The sequence below is a fragment of the Perissodus microlepis genome, chromosome 1, assembly GCF_051167445.1.
Source record: "Perissodus microlepis isolate ML-2025 ecotype Zambia chromosome 1, ASM5116744v1, whole genome shotgun sequence".
Lineage (NCBI taxonomy): Eukaryota > Metazoa > Chordata > Actinopteri > Cichliformes > Cichlidae > Perissodus > Perissodus microlepis.
This window is the reverse complement of record NC_140461.1, coordinates 35,105,428-35,120,651: the sequence shown is the minus strand read 5'-3', so window position 1 is coordinate 35,120,651 and position 15,224 is coordinate 35,105,428. Positions and strand designations below refer to the sequence as shown.

Genomic DNA, 15,224 nt, shown 5'->3' with positions numbered 1-15,224 from the left:
AGGTGGTTGTTGGGTTACATCATTGGCAGCTGACGGCAAGGCCACTAAGCTCTTGTTATACGAGTGGAAATCTTTGGGATTTTTGTGTAATCTGTTTAAATCCTTGTACTTTATTCAGCATAAATTCTATAGCAATAACTCTAAATTGAAAATCAAACTGCTCTGCTCCCTTTCAATTAAGAAGTAACTAGTTCAGTCAACCTCACGGCAGATATGAGCTGACGGTGCAGTCAACGAATGCGACTGCCGCTAACAACATCCACTTTTCCTTCTTTCTTTTTGTGGCTGCTGCTACTTCTCTCGCACACTAAGAAACTCTCTTCCCGCAACACAAAATCCACTCACACAGGCGCATTAAGCTGTATCTACCTTCATTTGCTTAATGAATTAAAATGTTCTTGGTGCAGATTGTGTGTTTCTCTCTGCTTTCACAATGCTCTAAGCTAACGCTAGCCTTTCTGCTAACCAGAGGTGTGGCTGAGTCACTGCAACAACAAATCACTGACGCTTTTCTTCATGAAGGTTTAGCCAAGTATGTTTATTATTATTTGTCTTGTTAAAGAAAGCAATAAAATTAATAATTGTGTTGTCCTGTTAATGCTATGCAGTGACTGTTAATTTAACAGTAGCCCAATAGCCACATTAGATTTTACAGCTAATTAGCTTTGACAGCTAATGTGGCTATTGGGTAACTGACAATAGCTAAAGGGCTAATATTAATGTGTGCGCTGGATACATTAATATTTATGACAGCCAGAGCTTCACTGACATCTCAAAGTTCCTCATGTTGTTAAGTCTTGTGAACGTCTATTCTTCAAGGGTTCGAGGTGTTGGGTGAAAGTGAAAGAGGCCAAAGATGTATTTAGATATCAATTAACATATATCTTCTTTTTTTCAGGCGAACTTATATAAAAGGTTATAATAAGCTTTATTCTTGGCCACGGCAAGAGACTAGGAATCGTTCTTTTATATGTAAGGCAACAACAGATGTCAGGTTTATATAGTGGACTGTCATTTATGCTTAGAAATATCTACTCATATATGCTTAGAGTTTTATAATCAATGTCATGTTGGTAGAGGTTTGATCCTTAGTAGTCTGTGGAGACTCTGTGTGTGTGTGCCCCCCATACACACACACACACACACACACACACACACACACACACACACACACACACACACACACACACACACACACACATACATACTTACACAACGCACAGGCAAGGTACTCTTTGTGTGTATGTAGACATCATATGTTAATGAACCTATGTATATTCATGTAACCTCAATAAAACAGCAGTGTTATGGGGGAGCGGACGAGAGCGACTGGGGTGAAGCGAAGGGACGGCATTTGTCCAGTTCTCTCCTGTGCACGAGAAACATAAAGAACTTTGCCTACTCGTGTCTTGCTTTTGCTGTGTAATTAAATTGTCTTCAACGTTCCAGCGAATAGGTTTGTAGCTTAAACCTATCAACAGACAAGACTGTTTTCCTAACTTTATAAAATAAAATTTAAGACATGAATAAATCCGCGAACATAATTTTACTGAAGTGATATTTGATTACTAAAATGACATGTTGGTGTTGTTTATTTGGACTACACTTATTTTAGCTCTGTCTTTCACTGCACGCTGCTCACATTTACACTCACACTAGTTTCTCTGTTCCCTGCTCTCGGTATCACTGAGTGCACCCCTCACAGCTGTGCTGAAGAGAAATTAATCTAAATTAAGATTGACACAACACATTATGTTACATGGAGTTATCACATTATGTGACCTGTAAACTCTTGACCCTTTGCTATTAGCTTGCCTCATGCTGTGTTACCATAGTGTTGAATATATGATATGAGAGAGACATCTGTGGAGTGCAGAATTTCTCATCACACATTAACCCGTGACACGATAAAGTTTCTTTCTTATTGTCTTCTTAATACGTGGGAATGGTGCGACGCCACTGTCTTTTAATCTTAGCTCAAGAGAAGCCAGTCGAATAAACCACCTATCATGCTAAACACAAGGATCCTCTGTGTTTTATCTTTTATCTGAGCTTTTACATCGTATTGTCGTTCGTCCCTTACTTGCCTGTCATCTGACACCCACAGTACTGAAAAGAAGATTTTAGGAAGTTTATGCTTAAAAAAGGAAAACGAACATCGATTGCATGGACGAGGAGAATTGAAGCAACAGCAATGAAAGGCTTCAAACTGTAAATCTGTATTTTGGTGTTGAAGTTAAGATTAGGACTGTCCCCATGCCAAGCGTCATGTTGCAGTGTAAAACAGAAGCCCGGTGTTCTCACCCTTCAAGAGGAGCACAGTTCCTCCTAAAGCTCCGGCCAACTGCCTGCAGTTTCCTGTTTTCAAAAGTTTCCCAACACTGTTGTGTACAGCTGCTGCTGCTGCAATACTTGTTACGTAATGTCACAGCCTGGGTAGGAGGTGAAAAATGGCCTCCTCGATGCCATTACACTCGTCAGGTGACTAAACCTGAAGGCTCAGCTGATGTGCTGATTCCATATAAATGAAAAGCTTCCAAGGATGACATTTTTGTTTTATTCATTCTGAGCAAAGTTTTATTTTTGTTGGTGAAATTTCAGTAAAAACACTTGTTTACTAGTTTCTTCTCTTTTTCTTTGCTTGGTTGTTTTAACAGGAAACTCAGCTTTCCTCTGCTCTTTGTGCCTTTTGAGACATGAGTCTTCATCGTAGTATTCAGCGTAGTATTTTGGGTATTTGTGTAAATACTACCTGCTGCCTGTTTCCTGGGAGACAGCGAGGCGTCCCAGAAAACAGGCCTGAGTCACTCGGCTGGCAGTAAACAGTTGAGAATGAGGGAATGAGATGGGAATGAAAGGGAGAGGGATTAGTGCTCCATAAAGGCCCTGCGGGAAAGGTCCCGCCCTACCTCCACCTGTGAAACCTGAGACCGCAAGTTACACTCTGGACTTCACAATAGTTTCGTCCCTGCTCACCAACCCCCTGCTGTACTGACTATACATCAGCTGTTATTTGACCTTAGGTGACCTCGTCTGGGACTCGAGTAAAGGCAGGTCGGACGTGCTTGGACTCACATTCTTGGGGCTCTACGAGAGCTGCTTTGCATACTTCACAGTTCCAAGTCGTCCTTATTTTTCGGATAAGTTAATGTTCATCTTCTGTCTTAAAAAGGCTTTTTGAGTCCTGATAACGATAAGGTTTCAGCAGCAGCTGTTTGGGGACCGCTGCCTTAGATAACTGCATTATCTACATCAGCTCTCTCTGACATCATACAGAGTCAAGGACAGGAAAAAGTATCTGAAACAAAGCAGCTGGTGTAGCCTGAATCTTGAGCTTTTGTTGCACATACCTGCATATGTGCTGAGCTCACGTTTAACACGAGAATGCAGCAGAATGTCCAAGGTGGCAAATAATAAATCCATCAAAGCCTTCTGTAGCATAAAGGACAGCAGAGGGTTGTGTGGAGCAGGCGTGGGTGAGTGCAGGGTAACGTGGTTGGCTTTGCTGTCACAGACAGGACAGGCTGTTTGACTGTGAGTGGGGAAAATGCAAGGTCACTTGGTGCACAGATTCCAGTGTTGCAGCAAAGCATGTAATGGACAACTTGGCTTTCACTCATCTTTCTTTGTATTCCCTCTCCTCGTCTCCCTCCATCACTCACAGCCTCGTTTTCCATGAAATGCAGTCAGATTCCCGCTGGGCTGGATTGGCCTGTGGTGTTAGAGTTGTGGCTGAGCATACACACCTTCCTTTAGCATCACAGAGGTTCACAGAGCAGGACATAGAGGCCATGACATTGTGCTGCTGCTAGATAAGGCTCACCACACATCATTTGCCTTTCCAGCTATTATGTAAACACCACTTCCTACCCTTCTCTTTTCAGGCACACACAGAAATAGGTCTGTAATGCTGGGGAACAATGCGAGACTGAGCGCACGTCGATAAGTGCCGAAGCTCGGCGCTGTCGCCACTCAGTCTTTTCCTGCTTTTCTCCACAGCTCGGTCCATCCACGGGCTAAAAGTGGCCCAATGTTAGGCCTGGTGATGCATGTGTTTCTGCTCATCGCACCAATGAATACGTCTGTCGCAGGGACAGTTCTCCACAGGGGCATTCCCATTTTAACCAGGATGGTAATCCTGCAAACTGCCAATGATTTGATGAGGTCCCGGATATTTCTCCTGTTGGATTGGGTGTCACAGTAAAATAGCATAGAAATCAAACCTGCTGCACAGCATGGTTATTGCATGTATTACATGATGGAACTAAATGTCCAACCACGCCGGGCTCGTCTGGTTTGGGAGGTTTCAGTCAAATGCTGCATTCATGACACGAAGAAGATTTCAGGTGGAGCGAGCATCGTTGGACAAACAGCGGCTGCTGTGGTTGGGTAAAAACGTGGTCACGTTTTCTGTGATTGTTATTCAACAGCCACTCCTTTCTTGTTTGGCTTTCATCTCAGAGCCCTCAAACAGAAGCTCTCATCGAGCTGTAGCTATGCAGACTCCTGTCACAGCATTCATCTATACGTTTCCCCTACACTGTGACCACAACACTGTGCAATCAGTTCAAGTGATTCATGGCTACTCAGCTAATTCAGTTCACTTGCACTAGAACCAAATAAACCGTATCAGCATTCCCAGGTTTAGCCAATCCAGGATTATCCAGTTAATCCTGGATCTTTTAAGCGATGTAAAAAGAACAAGCTCCATAGGTGTGGACGCGAGGCTTTACTGGTGCTTGGCTCACTAAACCAAAACTTATTTTTACAGTTCTGTCACAATATAACATATAAACTACAATTTGATCAAAGGTTTCTTTTGTAATCAGCAGGAAATGTATTTAACATAAATGAACTAGTTAGACTAACCATAAAAGCTTTGAGCTAGTCAAAGCTTTTATGGCTGTCTTGCTGTCTCTGACCTCAGTTGCTGAATTTTCTAGTGTTACTAGTACTTAGGATTTAGTTGGACTCCCATGTGAAATAATCTGGTTATAAGTGGTAAAAAATTAAAAGCATGAAATGAAGAAAGATCATCAACCAGGTGTGAGATCATTCTGTCCGACCATAATAAAACAGCACTGAGTGTGGTTCATGCTATCATAAGCAAACATATAGACTTCTTTTGATCATGTGACTAAAATGCTGAATTGTCATTTCCTGTGGCAGTGCTTGACTTCCCCTTTTTAGTAGGATTGTCTTCATAAAGGACTTTTTATTTTCCCCTCAAACATCCAATTTCTAAATGCTGGTTTCTTAATTACGGTTCATCAGTGTAATTACCTGCCTCACATTAGACACGTCTATCATGCTAAACCAATATAATTTCACTAATGTGCACACTCGACTCACTGAAGCACATTATCGTTCTTTATAGCCCTGACCTAACTGTTCCAAACAATGAGGCATTGAAACCTATGAGGCCGCTCCCTGAGAGGCATCGGGCAGCAGTGACTCAGCTGTACAGTAACCAGGCGTGTGGCCTGCACAGCCTATATTTCTGAGCTGTTATCAAACGTTAACGGTGTGTCTGTGTCCAAAAGTGAAACCTGGGGAAAAGGGAAGCGACTGAAGTTAGCTTATGTTATTAACGCTCCGCCTCCATCTCAAACCCACCATCCTAGCAAAGAGAGTGCAGGGCAAGTATAGGCCGTTTGATTTAAGTCATGCAGGAAAACAAGAGGATGCGCCTCGATAGCAGGCAGAGGCGTGGTCGGTGTGTCTTCCTGGAGTAACAGCGGTCAGTAGCAGACCTCTTCCTATGAGACTGACCTCTGAACTCAGCACTGACATCGGCTTCCTGAAAGCGTGCAGGATCTGAGGAGGAATGAGACAATAATTCCTGCAGTTTCCCTCTGTGTCCTGTGCTGTTAGGGTAGAATAGTCTTTGTCATTATACAAGGACAACAACATAACTCTGCTATGATCAGCAAAATAACATCAAGTGTAAATATTAAAAATGATAAATAGATTATTTAACCTGAGACAGTGCTTATATAGGGGTACATGAGTGTCCTAACAGTTATCAGTGCACCTCGTTGTATGTGGAGGGGTGGGGCTGATGGAGGCCACAGCCCGAGGAAGAAGCTGCTCTTGGTCTGTTTGTGTGGGATTGTATTAGTCTGTGGTGTGGGCCCTCCAGCCGTACGGCCCTGCCACAGTCCAGCAGCTGTGCAGCTTCTGCACCGCACTGTGATGCAGTCTGTGAGGATGCTCTCTATGGTGGTCCTGGAGAAGTTTAGCAGCAGTTTCTGGGGCTGGAGCTGTGCTTCCTAAGGAAGGACAGCTGTCTTCTTTTTCAAAAGAAAAGGTTCCTTTCAAAACAAAGATCTATGGGTCCAGCAGCAGATGTTCAGCTCGAGGCTGATTATTTGCAGTGCTGGGGACTAACAGAGTACATGTACCGCCGTTACTATTTAAAATACAAAATATGAGTAACTGTATTCTGTTACAGTTACCGTTTAAAAAGGTGGTATTCAGAATACAGTTACTTTGCTGAAATAAATGGATTACACGGCGGTCTTTTCCTGTTTCATATGTTCGGCTATGCCCTCTCTGTTTTTGAGGCTCTGATGTCTGTGTCTCAGTCTTGCGGCCCATGTCACCTCTACTTGCAGCAGTATAATGATGTGAAGAAATATTATAAAAAAATTATTCACAAAAATGATTTAATATGAAGGCAACAGGCAGAGTGTTACAGGCATCGCCCTAAAGTATGTAGCCTGATGGGCAGTGTAGTCCGTGCTGCAGGGAGAATGGACTGTCATACCTGTGATGTGTCTGTGAGCGAGGGAGGGAGAAAAAGGAAAAGTACGAGCTGTCACCGAGCAGAAACGGGAGCTGGAAGCATGTAAACATAATAATAACCACTGCGGCCAAAAAGGGTGCCTGACGAGCCCAGCTGTAAGTAAACTATTAAGACTCGACTGTACACTGTGTTCGTGTTTTCCTCCGAAACAATAAGTTCCGTTGGAGCAGCCTTTCAACGCCTCTCTCTGTCTCTCGCTAGCAAAGTTGACCCAGACAACAAAGTAAAGCTAGTTTTCAGCTACGAGCCCGACACGAACCCGACGTATTAGCCAGAGCTCCCTTTACTACGGTTCGGAGCCGCGGACCTGTTTTATATACGCGCGGAATAGTTTTCTATATGAGATCGCTGCAAAAAGTGCAGCCTTACCTAATGTCCACCTACTGTTACTCATTTATATTAAGATTTAAACATCTAGTTGGTATGACGAGTAGCCTTCAGTAATAGTAATAAATCACACAGCAATAGTACATTCATGTAGTTGTAAAAAAGCATGATAATATGTTAAGTAATCCAAAGTATTCAGAATACGTTACTGTCATTGAGTAATGTAACGGAATACGTTACAAAATACATTTTGGGGCATGTAATCTGTAATCTGTAGTGGGATACATTTTAAAAGTAACCTCCCAACACTGGTTATTTGGCCTTGTAGTTTATTCTGCATATTACTGTTACATTCACAAACTTCCACAGCTCCACAGATGAGACTTATTATCAGAAAGTAACAACTTTAGAATTCCTGTCTTTAAAAAATCGTCCATGTCTGAATCACAGCAGTGTAACGTTATTGTCATCATTATGAAACCACACTCATGTAGATTGATTTAGTTTGATGTCTTCTTACCATTTTAAAAAAGTAACCTGAGCTTGAGCCTGGTTTTCTCGCGCTGCATTACATCATGTTAGCTGTCTGTGCCATTAGCCATTAGCCACTCCTTTGGTTTTACAGAAGTGATTAAACTGAAACTTAAGTAAAAACAGGACGATGAGCATCAAACATCTGCACTTCTTTGTGAATACTTATATTCAGTGTGAGTGTCAGCACTGAATGTTAGTGCTTTTCAACAGAAATCATAAAATTGGTACTTCCAGTGTAAACTGTTGCTAGCTAGTATACATATTGAAAGCTGTCTCCTAAATAAGGGCCTTGTTGGAAAAAGTATTAAAAATAATCTTAATTGTCACTAATTTGCTTTGTCTCATGCTTTTAGTATCGGTCCAATATTATCATTGAAGTGTGACGTGTGAACATTTGATTTGGTTTAGTTTCACAAACATGAATCCTGACTTAATGTCCATGTGAAAGCGTGCGGCTCTTAAACTGTTTTGTCGAGTGGGACAAAAAAACTTGATATCAGAAGTTTTCTAATGGTGATCTTTTTGGTATGACATGAATGTAGCTTTAGCCTTCGATGAGCTTGTCCCAGAGGACGTTCTTGAACCGTCACGTCTTTGATAAGACCGTTTACAGCCATTCTAGAGACTTCAGATAACATTTTCATATTTGTGGTTATTTTTTGAATTGTAGACATGCCTGTAAATGTCACACGGATCATTTTTGGCAGCTCTTTGCCGTAGTTGACGACAAACAATTCAGAGATCCCATTCATGGCCGCCGTCCTTCCCAGTTAAGTGGAGGGTGTGTCTATGTTTGGGGGAAAAGGGGAATGTGTATAGCCTTGATAAAAGAGCCATTACTGAGCAGCCTTTGTGGAGCCTTTCACTGCTCCCATGTGCAGTGAAAGCGGGGGCTTGTTCCTGCCTGGCAGGCCCGAGCCCTGCGCTGTGGGTCCATCACCTCAGCCTCAATAGCAGGCCTGTCTGGAGACCCTGTGTCACGACTTCCTGAGAGGGAAGTTGTTTCAGCTGGTGGTTCGCTGGCTTCTCACGTTGGAAAATGTTGCTGTGAATGTTTCGTCACACAAGTGTTTTAACAAGAGCTTAGATGTGGATATTGCCTAAAAATGAGCCTCTGTACTTTGTATTTGATTGAATAAAGTCAGAGACAGTTTTCACAAGTGTGTGTGTGTGTGTGTGTGTGTGTGTGTGTCTGTCTGTAGGACAGTCTGTCTGTAGGAGGAAAGGAATCTTGTAATCAGCGTATAGTTAACCTTGTGCTGTTTCTGAAGAGTGGGAGTGTTTCCTTAGCAAATGCAAACACAGGCTGTCTGCTCAAAAGAACACATTTCATTTCACTGCCTTCACACTGTGACGTTACACAGATAAAACTCAGAGTAGTTTCATAAGCAGTATTAGAGCAGAAAAGTTCACCATGCTGTTACACGCCGCCATGATGCTTTGCTGCAGGGATCATTCCTCCTTTAATGAGTGTAAACTGACCCGTATTTAAGAGAATGAAAGGAGATGACAGGATGATTTAAATTACATACTAACATTGGCTGGCTTCATATGTTGTTACTGGTAAGTGACATTTGCTGGTGGAATCTAGTCCACCAGTTGCGTCCCAGTGAGAGAGCTCAGCGTGTCTGCTCTGTGGCCCAGGGCTGACACTGTCACTCAGTGGGAATGCGCCTCCACAGTGTGACCTGGAAGAAATGAAATGTCACGCGTGAGGAATGCTGAGGGGTTAGCAGCACTAACCAGGTTAGGGGGGTTTGTTGTCTTGGAGCTGCAGAGAATTAATACTGATGTGTGAAACGGATCAACACAGGAAGGAAAGCTGTGCTCTTTCCCCCTGAGATCAAGTCAAGACACTAGTTGGATCCTTTTTAACTGTGAGGTTGGACCTTTTGGACCTACGGCATTAATATTAAACCCGAGCAGGGCTTACTCCTTATTCATAATAACCAATGAATCAGGCTACGGTAGGAAAATGTTTCTGTGGAAACTTCTGATGGCCGATGTGTTTATATTTTAATGGCATTTATCCTGAAATAAAACTTGCTATACAAAAAGAACCGTTTTAGATGAAAGTGTTTTGCTCTTATTCTAATAGCAGGGGTGGCAGTCATGGAGGTGCAGTGTTGCTATCTGCACGTGCTAACATTAGCGTGCATTACATACAAAAAGTTGTTTGTGCTTTGGGTTAAAAACCAAAACTTCTCAGCTGTACTTCAGAGCAGGTTTCTGAGTATTTGTCAGAAAATGTTCTCGAGAGCGGTCTTGCTAAGTGTGTTGAATTAGCTTATAGCTATCGGCTATGGTTAGCTTTGTCGCCTTTAAACCTATTGGGGGAAATCTAAACATCAAGACCAAATGTTTGTGCATGCATCTGTGATATTTGCTTTTAAATGCTGTGAGCAATGACTCACTTTGTTTCATGGCCTTTAAGAGGCACTGCAGTGTTTCCATCTTCACCTGAAGTTGTGCTTTTTGTTGACTGTAATGCATGATACATGTTTGTGCTGCCCTCCTTGCAGATGGATGGAGGCCTGCCTGGATGAGGAGTTGCCTCCAACAACAGAGCTGGAGGAGGGGCTGAGAAACGGCGTCTATCTGGCCAAACTGGGCAACTTCTTTGCGCCGCAGACAGTTTCCCTCAAGAAGATTTACGACCGTGAGCAGACACGGTACAAGGTGAAAACATGCAGATGTTTATGCATTTGTCATTTATTTACTGTAATTTGTTACTGTGAGCCTTTGTTCTCCTCTGATGTAATATGTCTCTCTTACAGGCCACTGGTCTTCATTTTAGACACACAGACAATGTCATCCAGTGGCTCAACGCCATGGCAGAGAAGGGACTGCCAAAGGTAAGGCCGGCTCAAAGCCCACAGGGGACACAAATGTGCACAAACTGTCAGTTAAGCATTTACAACCGAGACTTACTGGATTGTGTTGGTTTTGCATATTGTCAGCCAGTTACGTGGTGCCAGTGCTCGCATTCAAAGCACACGCTTTGTTTGACATTTCAATTTCTCACCCTCAAGATATCAAATGGTTCCAGGTAGCCTGAGCTAAGCTTGCAAAGAAGTGTGCTAGAGATGACGTTACAGTAAATATGTGACAGGGTGTCGGTCCTGCAGCCAGTGACTGTTAAAAGTAGTTCTTTGTCAGATTTAAATAAGCGGCTTAAGTCCTACAGTATTAATGGTGCCGTGTCAGTGTTGGGGGGTGGGGGGCCAGTCCTCCGACCTTGTTGTTTTCATGCGTTTGTCAGAGTGGGAAACTGCTGGGACATTAAAAGTCACACAGTTTTAGTTTATTGCTCAGAATGTTTGGAGACACTTACTTTACCTGATGAGCTTTTTTTATCAACCGAGGTCATGATAGCAGCTACAGGTAATATCAGATTACAAATAAGATGCCAACCCCACAAAAAAGCAGTTCTTTATTTTTACTTTGTTCTTGCATTTGAGTGGGATGTCAGAAACTCTGTAATTTAAATTTCCTCAGGCATTGAGCTGTTTGTCTGACCTGAGTGGGTGTGGTTTTTTTTTTTCCTGATAATTCAAACCAAACGAATGAACAATCGGATGGAAAAAGAGCTCGATGGCCACGGCTGCCAGACGACAGAGAAGGATCCTCAGAGCAGCGCTGAAGTGCAGCTCACCAATACTCAGTTTAAAGAACACTGCCGTCCCTGTGCATCGTGACAGAACGGTGCTTTACCCTCGTGTCAAATGTTTAAAATTAATCACTAAATGTAGCTTTTATATGAAAAGAATGAGTTTTAGGTTGATTCCCATTTTTGATGACAGCAGCGTTTTTCAGAGTGACTGATTGCTTCAAACAAGCTTTCCCTTCAGTGGACGTTGACTTTGATACTGTGGTCTGACGCTTGGAGTGCTTTGGAGAAGTTGGCAGATTTGTAAACTGTCCATTCAGGACCTGAAATGTCAGTAAAGGAGCACTCAGCCTAAAACGAGGAAACACTGGCCTGTTGTAGTAACGAGGCTCCTTCGTGAGAAATTTCCACATGAGCAAACTGGCAGCGTGTCAGTTAGTTGGACGTGAATAAAATCGACTATCAGACATGAAAATGACCCGCTGGTAGCTGTGTTAAATGTTTCATTCCAGTTGTGCCACAGAGGCAGCGCCAGGGCGTGTGAATAGAAGAGCTGCATTGAGTAATCCCACCATTGAGCTAATATACTGAGTCACTCCTGCACACATGCTGCGACATGATGAAGCCGTTGTCTCTGTGTTTCAGATCTTCTACCCTGAGACCACAGACATATATGACCGGAAGAACATGCCACGCTGCATCTACTGCATACATGCACTCAGGTTTGTGTCTCGTCCTTTGAGTTTGATTTGACAGTAAGGACCCAGCTTTAGCTGCCCTGCAGTTCAGACTGCTGCTGAGGCTCTTTTTTTTAAAAGCATTAAAGCCTGGAGCGCTCAGCATATGGCGTGACTTTTGAAAAAGGCTCCAACAATGGGTCTGTGACACTGAGGTATCCAGCGGCACAGAGTATGTGCTCATTTGTTTTGATTGCACGCTCAGGTGTAAAAGATGTTGATGCCTTCAAAGCCAGCAGAGCAGATGTTGTCATTGCTCTGAGCTCTGTAATTACCCTCCTAAAGAAAACACACACATGCTGCAGCACTGCCACAGAAATGTGCTCTACTGTAAACACTGAAGTGTGTGGTTTGTCCAACTGGTGCTGTGAGCAGCTGTACAGCAGCTTGTAAACCTTCACGGTTACTGTGGTGGTCGGTGTGTTAAGGCGGCTCTGAAACATCTTCTCAGATTAAGACATGGTGCCTCTGAAAACTGCCATCCCAAATCCTTCTTCTTCATCCTCTTGTGCTGCTGCTCTACTTCACAGCAAAACTAACTTTCCTACCTGTAACCTTTAGAGTTCACACATCGCTGTTGTTCAGTCTAAATATCCTTTTAGCCTCAGATCAGCTGAGATCATTTATAGGCACATGCTGAATAATCATGTCTCCTTGTTTTGAACCTCTTCACAGTGATAATTAAAAGTAGTATTTCCAGCCTTTAGCAAAGGCACATACAGTACTTTTCATATATTTCATACATATTGGCTGTTCACTATTTGTCGATTGCGTCATCAAAAATAAAACGAGTAGTAAAATCCTGGAGTTGATGGAGGTGTCAGCCAAGCGCTGGTGTTTATATCCGTTCCTGTGTGACGCTCATCTCTTCTTCTGCACATCTTCACTCATGTTTATACTCACTTCTTTTCTCCCCTGTGTTGCAGTCTGTACTTGTTCAAGTTGGGTCTGGCACCTCAGATCCAGGACCTGTATGGAAAAGTCGATTTCACTGGTAAGAGCGCGAGCCTGAACATGCGCATCTGTTTTCCTCGTTTGCTTCTTATTAACGTCCTTATGTCGTCTTAAATCCAGACCACTGCCAAAGTTAGCGTGCCGCTTACAGGTAACCTGTAGTGCTCATTCTGTATTGTTATGGTTAAACGTCACGCTGCTGGGTTTCTTCTGATTGGCTTCCACTTGTAAACAAAAGCTTGGAGCAGCTATGCAGGGAATACTTGTACACTTCCCCTGACCTCATCACGTGATGCTAAATGTCATGTCATTGCTATGAGCCTCCACCACTGTGACAACATACAGTAATATGTAAATCATGGTGAAACTGCCGTCAGCCTGAGAGCAGCACTGGCAGCGCTGCGAGTAAAGAGCGGAGGAGCTCCTGGAAATGTGAAAGTCATTAGTAACTGTCAGAGGGTTTCCTGTCAGCCCAGCTCAGCTCGCTGTCCCTGAGCCAGTCTCCAAAATGAGATTATCACACATGAGCCAGGAACAGTCTGTCTCTGCCCCCCCAACCCTACTCCTTTCTCTCTTTTTCCCTCTCCGCTGCGATCCGTGGATCTGTTCCATCTGCTCTGTCTTCTCTCTCCCAGAGGAGGAGATCAACAACATGAAGAGCGAGCTGGAAAAGTATGGAATCCAGATGCCCGCCTTCAGCAAGATTGGTGGGATCCTGGCCAATGAGCTCTCAGTGGATGAAGCGGCATGTAAGCAGGGGCTCGGGTGTCGCGGGGAGGGGGCGGGCTCTCAGAGCTTCTAATAAATGCTTTAATGAAACAGATGCATTTCTTCCCAGCCGTCTCAGGATTATTCCAACTCAGGAATTTAGGACGTTTGATTGTTGATTAAGTAAGAAACCGTCGGCCTGCCTTTGTTTACTTCAGTCCAGTACAAAGCCAACCTGGCATCACTGCGTCAGACGGCATCTCTACAGCCACAGACAATCAGAAACAAACACGTCACGTTTGTGCATTCTTCCAATAAATGATTCCTTAAATGGAGACGTGATAGATAAAGATCTGTTGATGAGTGACGTCTTTACTGTGTCGTATATAACACCAGTTGAAAAGTGACTTCATTTAGTCAGCTGTGGCTCAAAGGACACAATTATAACAGCCTGGTAAGGCAGCGATGTTACAATCCCACGTTTCAAAGTTTTTCCACAAAAACTAACAAAGTAAACGGTGTGACTGCTTCTCCTCCTCAGTGCACGCTGCTGTGATTGCCATAAATGAGGCCATTGACCAGGGCGTACCAGAGGGCACGCTGGCCGCTATGCAAAACCCCAACGCCATGCTGGTCAAACTGGATCCCAGCTGTGCTCAGCAGTACCACGACACGTTGTACCAGGCCAAAGGGAAGAAGGTGGCCAACTCACGCAAGCGGGTAACTGGATTTACCGTCCACTGCTTTCACAGGGCCAGCAGTCACTAGCAGCCTGAGGCGCATTATTTTATAATTAAAGATGAAGGGAGCTCATAGCAGTCGCGTCTGCTTTTTGATTAGAAAATAATTGAAGGTTCAGCCTGAAGATGGAAGAAAATGTTGGCATTAGTCTGCGATGTGCTGAGAATGGCTAAAACGAAGCACTGCCATACTGATGCACTTTGAATGCATGGCCCAAACATCCCTTTAAGCGCACAAACATCTTATTCTAGTATCATGCAGTGCAAACGTGTAACGTGCTGCTCTGCTCTCACAGCAAATGGAGAACGCTGAGGCAGAGAGGGACATCTACGATGAGCTTCTTACCCAGGCAGAAATCCAAGGCAATGTCAATAAGGTCAACGGTAAGCTACATCAGCACACACACACACACACTCTGTGGTATTTACTGGATTCTGTGGTGCACTCGTGGAAATGCCGACCTCTCTCCAACAGTGAACAATGCTTTGAGTGAAGCTGAACAGGCCTTGCTGAGTGGAGATGAGGATAAGTTGTATGAGGCGCTGAAGGCCATGGGCATTCAGAACCTGCAGCCCCAGAACAAAGCCTGGTACCTGAAACAGCTGCAGGGTGACCGAGAGAACAAAGAGCAGGTGGGGTCAACAGTCTAACAGCCACCACTGTAGCAAGCCAGCATCCCTCTTTCCACATTAACCTGGTTTCTCCTTCTTAGACGTCTCCAGGAGAAGCCCTGACTAAGGACGAGCTGCAGAGCGGCGTGGACGTGGCCAACGGGATAGCAGAGAGCTACCTAAAGAGTACGACT

At 43.8% G+C, this 15,224-nt stretch overlaps 1 protein-coding gene across 2 annotated transcripts in view; it reads left to right on the top strand.

The window, feature by feature from the left end:
* iqgap1 (IQ motif containing GTPase activating protein 1) overlaps positions 1-15,224 on the top strand; it is a 42,633-nt gene that overhangs the window by 9,058 nt on the left and 18,351 nt on the right. For both annotated transcript variants that reach the window (XM_084913797.1, XM_084913805.1), the window contains 9 exons: positions 10,192-10,348; positions 10,447-10,524; positions 11,925-12,001; positions 12,943-13,010; positions 13,606-13,719; positions 14,220-14,398; positions 14,715-14,802; positions 14,894-15,051; positions 15,132-15,216. In XM_084913797.1, coding sequence (XP_084769923.1) covers positions 10,192-10,348; positions 10,447-10,524; positions 11,925-12,001; positions 12,943-13,010; positions 13,606-13,719; positions 14,220-14,398; positions 14,715-14,802; positions 14,894-15,051; positions 15,132-15,216 — 1,004 coding nt within the window. The remainder of the gene's footprint in view (positions 1-10,191; positions 10,349-10,446; positions 10,525-11,924; positions 12,002-12,942; positions 13,011-13,605; positions 13,720-14,219; positions 14,399-14,714; positions 14,803-14,893; positions 15,052-15,131; positions 15,217-15,224) is intronic.